Genomic DNA, 11,914 nt, shown 5'->3' with positions numbered 1-11,914 from the left:
TCTGCATCCTGGGTGCGCTCAGACCACAGCCCGCACCCCGAGCATAAACTATCACCTAGTGATGGGTATTGAGTAGCACACGGGGATATATGTTGGCGCGGGACTGATAAAGGGGCGGTTGGGTACATGGCAGCTTTATGGGGGTTCCTGCTACTTCCTGCTGTCTCTTGCCTTTAGACTCACTGTCCCATCTACCTGGTCAATGTGTCTAGTATCTCAGCTGGTGATGTCATTGCAGCTGCTAAGATGCAAGGTGAGTCCTACCTAGGCTTAGGCACACATTGTGCTGTGGGGTTGGAGAAGGTTAAGAGCCCATTAGCTAAGGTTCTGCCAGGCTGGGCTGCTGAGACCACGGATAGCCATGGATTTCTCTGTAACTGTCTGCCTCGGGGTACCCTGCACTATCCTGGGCTCAGTAGATGAGAACCAGTTTTCTTCCTTACACATACAGCTTTTCCAGAAATGTCTATTACCTTGACTAGGTCACGTGAAATTATCTAAGTCTTAAGTTGACTCATTAACCGGTGTCTTTTTGGCCTGTTATGTTGAACTAACAGTTACCTCAGCAACTAACAAAATGCTATACTGGTTCCCGTGGGTATGGGTGGGGCGGGGCGCAGAGTGGTGGTGAAGGAAGACATTTGTGAAATAACTTTCCTTCACCACCTTAAACCCTGCATCTGACCCCTGAGGAGCACTTATGTGACTCCCAGTGCAGATGCCCTGGTAATGCTAAAGCTAGAAGCCTGGGGTGCTGGTAAGGGTCTGGTAACAGGAGAAACAAAGCCAGCGTGGAACCCTGGCAGTATTAGCCAGCAGACTGTGTACCACAGCCTTCATAACATTTTGACACCTGAGCTCTGTCTTCTGCCTCTCCTTCAGCTGAGGTCCCTTGAAGGGTCTCAGCTGGACTGTTAGCCCAGCTTGCTGGATGGACCCCTCTTCCGACTTCCTACCCTCTGAATTTGCTCTGGATTCTGCCCCAGAAGCTCTAAAGCTGTCAAATCACCTGCCTGCTCAGAGGACAGGCTGAGATGCCCCCTAGGCCTGGCACCTCATGCCTGTCTTACCATCACCCTGCCACGCCACATTAGAATTCCCAGAATTCCCTCCTACGTCCCCTAGCCTCAGAACCCTTGTCCTCTGCCCAGAGTCAACAGAATGGGAAAGGCTCTGGGCTTTTACATGCCCAGGGGAGCTGGGGCAAGCCTTTCTGGTTTCCTCAGCTCCTTTAACTGTATAGTGTAATGCACAGCCCAAGTCTTAGACCAGAGACTTCCAAGTTATGCTTTTGACTCTTCTTCCAGGGAAGGTGGTGCTGGCCGAGACCACCAACGCACACGCCACGCTCACAGGCTTACACTACTACCACCAGGACTGGTCCCATGCAGCCGCCTATGTCACGGTGCCGCCCCTGAGACTGGACACCAACACTTCCACCTACCTCATGAGCCTGCTGGCCAAGTAAGGTGTTTGAGCTGGAGGGCACTCCACACAGGGCCTTTTAGGTTTTCAACATGATGTCCTGTAGCTCTGGAAGCCAAACCTGTCCTGAGTTTGGTTCTGTTGAGCCCACACGGGTGATTTTTGCCTAGACCTCCTTCTCCAGAGCCCAAACAGCCACTTGCTATCCTGCTGAGCTTCTCAAACAAGTAGATTTGACGTGAGAGCATTGGCCAGCATTTCAGAGACCATGGCACCTTATCCTGAAGCCCTGTGGGGAGCACTGGGCTAGGACCCATCTTTCGATATGTATGGTCCTCTCTCTTCCTGACTGCATCAGTTACTTTGTTACTGCAACAAAATAAATACGGGAAGGAGCAACTTTTAAGAGAGGAAGGGCTTATTGTAGCCCCTTCCCATAGATACAGTCCTCGGTGAAGGCTTGGGAACAGGCAGCTAGGACTCAATGTCTCAGTGGAGGATGAGAGCAAGCAGAGGAACACTGGCAGTCACCTGCTTTTTTTTCCTTTTTATTCATCCCTTGGATGGTACTCCCTGCCCTCAGACACACCCAGAGGTGTACCTCACTAATGCCCTGGCAGTTCTTAATTCAACCTAGTTGATGTGGAGATTAGCCATGCTTACGTCACCTCTCCCCAGTGTTCCTCAGTTTCTCTCTCCTTATGTGTCACCGCCTCCTTCTGTGCCTGCCTTCCTTTCTCTTCTGAGCTCCACTCTCAATCCCTTCTATGTTGGATGCTCAACCTCCACCTGAATAAAACAGTCCGAGGAGCATCCTGGATTTGGCAAGAGGCACATTCATGAAAAAGTTAGTTTTGTTTCCATGACAGCTTGAAACGTCTTTATCCTCTGGTAGGGACATCCTGGGGAGAGACATTACTTTCCCTTCTCTTTGGCTATTAAAGTCAAACTAAAGTTTAGAGTCGGCTCCTTGGCCAAGTCCCTAGCTCTCTCTGCTTACGCTGGAGTGGATGGAGGAGAGAGAAAGGTGGGAGCATCTCCTCATGCCCCGGCATGTTCTTAGTCAGCCTGTAGCACCAGCAAGGACCCTGGTGAGGCTGCTTACACCAGGCCACTTTCTCCAGTCCCCCAGCCCACAGGAAGCTCATGGGTCTTCACTATTCCATTGCTGGGAAAGCAGGCTAGACCACCTGTGTCTCACACAGAGCTTGGATGTAGGGTAAACCTGTGAGGACATTGTACAAAAGCACCTCTCAACCCCTGGAAGAAAAACCTGTTTTGGGGTCCTGACCTGAAGTTCAGGTTTCTGGAAGGCAAGAGACACGTTACTAAGCTATACTGGTCAAGGCGTGGTCTTGCCCATCCCTGACCCACCGTTGCCTAGCTCCAGTCTATCTTTAAGAGGCCGTCTGGTAAGTTGTCAGATCTGTGCGAAGTCTCTTGGCAGAGACACGTTTTTCCTTTTTGTCACAAAGCTTCCATCTGTTCTCTCAACACAAAACTTCCTAGGGAAACGCTAATGAATGGAGGTGCCGAAGTGACCAAATAAATAAAGGGGAGATTGAGAAAGACATCTGAAGGCAACTTTGGGCATCCACATGCATGCACCCACATACATGCAAACATGCACAACACCCATACATACATGCTTGTAAAATACTATAAGAAAGACTTGATCGAATTCAGAGAATCTTTTGATTTTTTTTTTTCCGGAGCTGAGGACCGAACTCAGGGTCTTGCGCTTTCTAGGCAAGCACTCTACCACTGAGCTAAATCCCCAACCCCCAGAGAATCTTTTGAAATACTACACTTGCCACAAACTAATTTACCAAAGGAACAAAAACAGGCCACGTGTCCAGTCCATCCAGACACAAATAGACAGGAAGTGTTATTCAATGATTGATTCATTTATTAATTTAAGTCTTTATATATATATATAGCCTGGTTTTCCACTTTAATTATTTAAATAAAGTCTCATGTAAGGACTATTATTCCATATGGTGGATAGTCTTAGTTCATTTGTAAGCAGTAAACATTGTAAATATTTCACAGGATTCAGGGCACAATTTAACTATTGATAGGAATTTATGATTACTGTAATTTTCTCCTGTAACATAGGATTGGTGTGATTTATGTGATACAGAATGCTGGCTGGAAAACATCAGTTACCTTTTTCTACTAGAGAATCGGAGGGTCTGGAAAGATGGCTCAGCAGTTTCGAGCACTGGCTGCTCTTCCAGAGGACCCAAGTTCAATACCCAGCACCCACATGGCAGCTCACAACTGTCTGTAACTCCAAGATCTGACACCCTCACATAGACATACATGCAGGCAAAACACCAATGCACATGAAAAGAAAAATAAACTTTAACAACAACAACAATAATAGACTCTGAGTTGCTCACCTGTCATTTATTTTCTGGTATAATTTCTTAGATTAAGCATGAATAAAAGGTACAATTCATATCTGTCCTTTATTTTTAAATCTGGCTTCCTGGGCAGGTGAGATGGCTCAGCAGGTAAAAGACAATTGTCCCCAAACCTAACAACCTAAGTTTGATCCTCAGAACACACACATTAGAAGGAAGAACTGACTTCAAAGGGTTGTCCTCTGATCTCCATGCTCAGGCCATGATACATGTGTGCACACGCGATACACACATACAAAGAAATAGATGAATAATAAATAAAAATTTACTACCATTTGTCCCCACCAGGCTAGGGTACCTGCTTCTGAAGCAGTCGGGTACTCGGTTAAAGGATGGAAGTTGAGCCTAGCTCTCAGGGTCTCCGGCCTGCAGTCCATTATCCTGTATTGAAATCTCCTCTAGTCTGAGCTTCACCTGGCCGGTCTCTAAGAAGAGAATGAACCCTGAGAGTCCATCATTTCTTACGGCTTCTACAGGTGCAGAGAGGGTGGGGAGCCTCTGGGGAGCCACGGAACACTCCTGTTCTGTAGACGTCTCTTCCTGTCTCTACAGCCCAGGGCAAGGTCAGCCCTGCCACTCAAAGAGCTGAGTCATCATGCTAGCCATTTGCCAGAGACATTAGTCTTTGGCAAGAGCCTTAACTGATGGGCCTGCCAGGTCCCAGGAGAGACGGTCTTCTGTTTAGCCTGACTGAAATCTGTTCAGGAGCCTCAAAATCTGCCTCCACACCACACCACACCACACCACACCACACCACACCACACCACACCACACCACACCACACCACAGGAGCTGTTCTGATCCCAGGGCCCCTCTGAGTGGGCCATCCAGTTAGCCCCCATGTGCTTATCTACAAGGTACACAAAACCCTCAGGGCCCCTACTGGGCAGTCCCACGTGAGCTCCTTGTTGCAGCCAGGACCCTCTGAGGCTTGCTTTGCCCTAGTGACGTAAGCATTCTCATCGGTGTGGCTTCTGGTATAGAAATCTCTGAACATGGGCGGTCAGTCTGCCTCCATTTTTCACAGAGAGCAGGCCACAATATGCCACTTTCGCCACCCTTCCGTGGTCCCTTCTGCCTGAGGTCCTGGTCGAACCTTAGCCATTTGTAACCCTGAAGCTTCCAGACAGTTAAATCTCAGCACTCTTTCTCTTGAGTGTTGTGGTTCCGAGTCCCTTAGCGAGCTTAGCATTGAACTTGGAAAAGCTTCGTCAAGCACCTACTATGTTGTCCTGCTGGGACAGCATGGGTCAGGGAGCTGTTGAAAACATAGCATGTGTGCCCTTGACATTAAGACCACCTGTACCAACCCAGCCCAGGGAAACCCTCATTGATGGGCAATTGTCCTCTGCCCGCTGTCCTACAAGCGTTTACTGGGGACACTGCTCAGCACCTATGCCAATTCTGTCGATAGATACACTGTTCATTTAAATGAAAGCAACACACCATAGAGGTCGTCCAGCAAATGAGCAGCAGAACCAAGTTTGAAATGAAACTCTCTAGGTTCCCAAGCCCAAGCTCTCCACCCCCAACTTGCCCTCACCCTCAGAGGCATCTGCCTCCTGTCCCCTCACTGATCATTTCTCTCTCCCCAGTGACACTCTGAACATCGTGGCATCCGATCACCGGCCATTCACCACAAAGCAGAAAGCCATGGGCAAGGAAGACTTCACTAAGATCCCACACGGTGTGAGCGGTGTACAGGATCGAATGAGCGTCGTCTGGGAGAGGGGAGTGGTAGGTCTGCAGCCTTGCCCGAGCAGAAGATCTCAGCCAAGCCCACGCTTAGGGGGTGTATTAGGGTTCTCTGGAGGAACAGAACTGATAGAATGGACATGTAGAAAGGGGATCTCTAAGAGTGACTGGCAGGCTGATCTGGCACTCTTTCTCCTCACGGAAAGTCCAAGAATCTAATAGTAGTTCAGGCCATGAGGGTGGATGTCTCAGCTGGTCTTCAGTTTATGTTGGAATCCCAAAGAAGTAGGCTTTAATATTAGTGAAGGAATACTTCAGCAGCAGTGTATATAAACTTGCCAGGGAAAGCAAAGACAAACAGGCAGAGAGCGAAAGTTTCATTCTTTCATGTACACACACACACACACACACACACACACCATACACAACACACATACACACACAGAGACAGAGAAAGAGAGAGAGAAAGGATAGATAGATAGTGTATATATATATATACATATATATATATTACACAGAGAGAGAGGAAGAGAGATGTGACATATATATATGCATGCGTATATACAGTCTTCCAATCTCATATGATCCAGTCAAGAAAAATCCCTCACTGCTTGGGTTTTAGTTCATTCCCGTCCAGTTGACAAGCAAGAATAGCCATCACAGCCCCTACTGGAGAGCTGACCCAATCACAGCTCCCGTTTTAGGAAGAGGTCACTGCTATCAGAGGTCACACTTAGCTAGCGCAGTGTCTCCTCACACACACATGGGGGGGAAAGGCCCACCCCATTACCTGTTATTATTGAAATGCTGAAAGTTCAGGAAAGCATATGAAAAACATTCTTACTATTTGAAACCTTAGAAACTCAGCATTTCAGTATGTCTTCCTAGTTCAGGGCATGACGACATGTTAGGCCTTGACTGTTCAGTGGTCTTCTTGCTTCATCCTCCCAAGGGCCAGGGTTTTAAGTGTAAGCCACTGTGCCTGGCTACCATACATTGTTTTAGTGACTGGAGTCATCTTTTTTCTTCATACTTTAAGTCATTTTAGAGCACTAAGTAGTTGTGATCTTTCTAAGACACAGGTTTTGGTACATACGATGTAGCCGGCCCTTCATCCATGCTAGGCTAGAGCTCCACCTTTGGCTAGTCCCCTAGTCTCAATGTCTTCTTTTTTTTCCCCTGGAGCTGGGGACCGAACCCAGGGCCTTGAGCTTGCTAGGCAAGCGCTCTACCACTGAGCTAAATCCCCAACCCCCAAATGTCTTCTTTTAATTGCTATGTAATGTTCCCTCCAGTGGAAACGCTATATTTAGTTATTCCTTTGAAACTCTAGGCTATTTCCAGTCTTCACACTTCAGATGAGGCTGTGAAGAAGTCCTTGTTTAAGAATGTCGCCATTTCTAATTACTTCTTTTAGAACAGATTTTTAGAAGGGGATTTTCGGGTTAAGGGATATGAATGTGATATTCTGGAGATATTTTGTCTGATAGAATTTCAAAAAAGATGGGGGGCTGGAATTTCCTTTGAACACCACCTGTTCTGCCCGTGAAGAGTAGGGGTTCTGTGTTTTTCGTTTTGTTCTGTCTTGATCTATCATGGAATGCACTCAGCACTCGGTACAAGCCCAAAGAGGTTTGAAATACTGAAAGCTAAGTCACCAGCTCAGGGAGAGACCAGGAGGGAGCTCAGGACATTCCCTGGAGAAAGGCACGCAGCGCCCGGCACAGTGCAAGTAGCTCTTTCGGAACCCAGAATATGCGGTGGTGTCTCCCATCTATCCCCAGTTTTTCAGGTGGTCCACGGTCCACGAAATATTAAATGGAAAACTCTAAATAGCATCCATACATTTGGAGAAGCTGTTTGTTTTTGTTTTGTTTCGCACCCTGGGCTGGCCTGGAACTCGCCATGTAACCCAGGCCTTAAACTCATAACTGTCCTACCTCAGCCTCCCCACAGCTAAGATTACAGGCGTAAGCTACCATGCCTTATACTGTAAGTATTAAGTAAGTTTTGTTACAACCTATTGTTAAATTATTCTGTCGTCTTAGTTGTTGTTAGCCTCCCGCTGCATGAGTCAACTTGGTTGTAGGTGTGTAGGGAACAAGCCTAGTTAGTACGAGTAGGGCTCAGTTCTCTGTGGTTTCAGGCATCCTGTGGGGGCCTTGAAGAAATCAGACAAACAGAAGAGAAGCCTCTGAGTCATCCCAAGTGGGCACACAAGTGGAGCTGCCCCTTAGGAGGCACATTTGCCCCAGGCAGGCGGCTTTGGGCACAAGTCACTAGGGTGGCTGAGTGGGTAGGGAAGAAAGGATCGAATGGGTTCCCAAGCTCTGCCAGTCTACTCACGTGATACAGTGCGTATAGCACTGTTCACCTTGGCACCAAAGATGCGACCCCCTGAGATTAAAAGAGCACAGGCTGGGAGGAAGGGGGCTAGCAAGTGCCTGGGGAAGCCACACCCTCAGAGCCGGACTGATCTGGTACTTCTGCCACGTTCCAGGTTGGAGGAAAGATGGATGAGAACCGTTTCGTAGCTGTCACCAGTTCTAACGCAGCCAAGATTCTCAACCTGTATCCTCGCAAGGGCCGCATCATCCCTGGAGCCGATGCTGATGTGGTGGTGTGGGACCCAGAAGCCACAAAGTAAAGCTCGTCACTGGTCTCCTGGGATTAGGGGGATTTGGGGTTTTGAGGAACTTGTATTTACAGCACTGCAAAGGCCATTTCAAGTTTAGAGAAAGGTGGTGGTGGCGTGCAGATGACCATGGTACTCTTATGCTCGTATCCACCCCTATGTATACCCATGTCCAGTGTCTCTGTCCCTTCTTGTAAGGACAACAGTTAGGTAGGGAATATAAGCACTTACATAACCTCCTTTAGCACTAATTCTCTAAAGGCTCAATGTCCAGCCGTGGCCCCGTATTTGAGATGCTGAGACGCTCGGGGTAAAGATTTCAACACAAGGATTTTGAGAGGGTGGACTTAAGCCCCTTATCAGACAGCCCTGGGCACGGTTCCTTCCTGTCCGGCGGCAACTCTCCATCGAGATGTCTTTACGTGTGCTCAGATCTTGTCCTGCCCTCATTCCCGCCAGGACCATCTCAGCCAGCACCCAGGTGCAGGGTGGAGACTTCAATCTGTACGAGAACATGCGCTGCCACGGTGTGCCACTGGTCACCATCAGCCGGGGACGTGTGGTGTATGAGAATGGCGTCTTCATGTGCGCGGAGGGCACTGGCAAGTTCTGTCCCCTGCGGTCTTTCCCAGACATTGTCTATAAGAAGCTGGTGCAGAGAGAGAAGGTAAGGGGGGCAGGGAGGAAGATGTGTGGGAAGAGACCAAGGCCCTTGGGGGCATCTTCACTGCCCTCCTTTAACTCTCAGATGTTGTCGTCTTGTATATTATGTTTGCATCGATGTGACCAGGATAACTTAAGAGGAGGAAGGTTTCAGAAACGTTAAAGTGACTGGGTGCAGTTCGTGACAATGGAAGTGTGCAGAGGGACTGTCCCCATGCAGCAGATGGGGAAGAAGCCAGAGTGCGAGGCCATCTTAATAACCTTCAGAGGCCAACCACGTCCCATCTCTTAAAGATTCCAGGGCCTAGCCAGGGAATAAGTATTCATAATGTGAACCTGTGAGGAGACATTTCAGATTCAAGTCGTAGCACACGGTTTCCTCTGTCACCATCTAGGCAGAAGAGTGTGCTGCAGAGACAGTAGGGGAGGGAAGGTGGAACTGGAAAATGCTGGTTTCCACTTCTCATTTTGCATATATCTATGATGATGATGGTGGTGATGGTGCTGGTGCTGGTGGTGGTGTGGGGAGGGGGGTGCACATCTGAGTAAGGATGTCCATAGAAACCAGAAAACCAAAACCCTGGAGCCAGCGTTATAGGCAGTTGTGAGCCACCTCAGGTGGGTTCTGGGAACCAAACTCAGGGCCTCTCCCTTCAAGAGCAGTCTGTACTGTCAACCTCTGAGCCATCTCTACAGTCCAATAGATAATTTTTTTAAAGATTTATTTATTTTATATGTGTGAGTATACTGTAGCTGTCTTCAGACACACCAGAAGAGGACATCGAATCCCATTACGGATGATTGTGAGCCACCATGTGGTTGCTGGGAATTGAACTCAGAACCTCTGGAAGAGCAGTCAGTGCTCTTAACCACTGAGCCATCTCTCCAGCCCAATAGATAAAATTTAAGTGCACAAGCAGATAGGAAACCTGTCCAGGACCAGTGAGGTCCTCCTGATACACAGGTTGATTGCTCAGTTCCTTTCCTGTCTTGCTAATGCCAAGGGGCCTTCAGAAATCCTGTGCCTGTTGTTTCTCTCAAAAAGACTGTGCAACAGACAGCACGCAACATTGTAATTGAGGTTCCATCCCAAAAGATACAGTGTTCATATTGCTGCTGCTGCTGCTGCTGCTGCTGCTGCTGCTGCTGCTGCTGCTGCTGCTGCTGCTGCTGCTTCCTCAGCCTTCTGCACAAGCTCCAACACACTTTCTCCCTGTCACAGTAGCGCTTTTAATATAGTGAATCCCATAACTGACCTAGGCCAGGACAGCTCTAAGTGACAGAGCAGAAACTAGAACCTTGGCTATCTGGTTTATGCAGTATAACTCCTAGCCTTTTAGTATTGCTTCCGGCAGTGGCCCATGTCCAAACAAAGTATATCTACCCTAAGTTTTTGCTGGTTAGACCACAGTGAAAAGGTCTGGGCCATTGGGATCCTGGCAATTGTCAGGACACCATTGTATGTGTCAGAATGCTCACCATAGAGAAGTTTTTCAACCGTTACCCTGCCAAACTCCCCTAGAAGGATTCCATCCATGTGGAGGGCGGAGACCAAGGCACTTCCTGTACATGGGCACTTAGACACGCATGCTCAGGTTCATTTTCTGTAGAAACAGGAAGGGCATTCTTCAGTACTTGGACTATGGAGGTAAGAAGCCTGTCGCCTGTGTGTCTTTGGTCCTATGCAGAATGGCAGCTGTGGGTGGAGGATGTCGCAGCTGTCCACTTGACTCTGACATGCCTGTCTTTTCTCTTCACTAGACCTTAAAAGTGAGGGGAGTGGACCGTACTCCCTACCTAGGGGATGTCGCTGTGGTTGTCAACCCTGGGAAAAAAGAGATGGGAACACCACTGGCAGACACTCCCACACGGCCAGTCACCCGGCACGGGGGCATGAGGGACCTTCATGAATCCAGTTTCAGCCTCTCTGGTAAGGGTGAGGGTGTGGCGGGAGCCGGCAGGCAGGATAAAGGCCCAGGCAGTGGGGTACAGCCTTTGTAGTGCTATGAGACCGAGACATGTGGCGTGTGCTGTTGGAGACGTACAGGCTGAGGGCCTGGGAGAGCCAGGATTGTTCACCAGCCCCTAGACAAGCCACAGTCCACTAGACACTCTCTCTGGTGATGTTTTTGTCCCTTGAAACACCTTGAGGACATTGCACACAGGGTACCCCACAGATGTCCAGGGCTCAGAAAGAGCCCTCCCTGCTGTCATTGTCCCCTCCCCCTCCAAGCCTCGCTGAAGCCTCTGTTGCCCTCATTGCTCATTGTGCCCTCTGGCCTCCACACATCACCTACACCTTTTCTCCTTTTGCTCTTTGTTTTCTAAAGCATGATAAACATTTCAATAACTTTAGGTAAAATGTTTCTTTCTTTCTTTTTTTTTTCTTTCTTTTTTTTCCGGAGCTGAGGACCCAACCCAGGGCCTTGCACTTTCTAGGCAAGCACTCTACCACTGAGCTAAATTACCCAACCCATGTTTCTTTCTTTTGGTGCTGACTCCCAGTTTGTTTCCCTATCTCCATGCCCTGGCTCTCATCTATCTACAGAATACCTTAGGTCTCTCTGTCATGTTCTGACCCTCCCAGTGACACCAACACTGTGCCTGGGTCCCTTTAGACCATGTCCATCTATGCAGTTATACCTCACATACCTCAGATGTCCCTGGTGGGGAACATTGCCTCATAAATGGTGAGATGTTCTCTATGGGGAGCAGACAGAGGCCGTGAGGTATGTTAGTCCTTCACAAAGCTTCACCACCACTTCAAATGGGCGGTGACCCAGCTTCCCTGACCCTGACACTAGCCAGAGAGAGAGTGTACTCTGCAAGGGAAGAAAGGCAAAAGGAACAAGAGCAGAGAGTCCTAAGGAATAGAGAATGAGGACCACACACAAACCACCTCTGAAGCCCCACCTACCAAGGTCCCGCCTACCGAGGTCCCGCCTACTGAGGTCCCTAGGTGCCCAGCTTTGTGCTGAGAGCAGCTTGTGCCAGGAACCTGGGGTTTCCACTTGAAAGTGCTGGTGGTCTGTGGAGAGGAGTCCTCCAAAAATGTGCTCCCAAAGGA

General features: G+C 48.7%; 1 protein-coding gene across 1 annotated transcript in view; it reads left to right on the top strand.

The window, feature by feature from the left end:
- Positions 1-11,914, top strand: part of Dpysl5 (dihydropyrimidinase-like 5) — an 84,314-nt gene that overhangs the window by 68,145 nt on the left and 4,255 nt on the right. Inside the window, 6 exon segments of the mRNA NM_023023.1 lie at positions 178-253; positions 1,308-1,464; positions 5,450-5,591; positions 8,050-8,192; positions 8,644-8,851; positions 10,609-10,777. Of these exon segments, the coding sequence (NP_075412.1) occupies positions 178-253; positions 1,308-1,464; positions 5,450-5,591; positions 8,050-8,192; positions 8,644-8,851; positions 10,609-10,777 (895 nt within the window).

Source organism: Rattus norvegicus, chromosome 6, assembly GCF_036323735.1.
Source record: "Rattus norvegicus strain BN/NHsdMcwi chromosome 6, GRCr8, whole genome shotgun sequence".
In the NCBI taxonomy this organism is placed as follows: domain Eukaryota; kingdom Metazoa; phylum Chordata; class Mammalia; order Rodentia; family Muridae; genus Rattus; species Rattus norvegicus.
The sequence above is the reverse complement of the archived record's forward strand: the minus strand, read 5'-3'. Positions and strand labels throughout refer to the sequence as shown.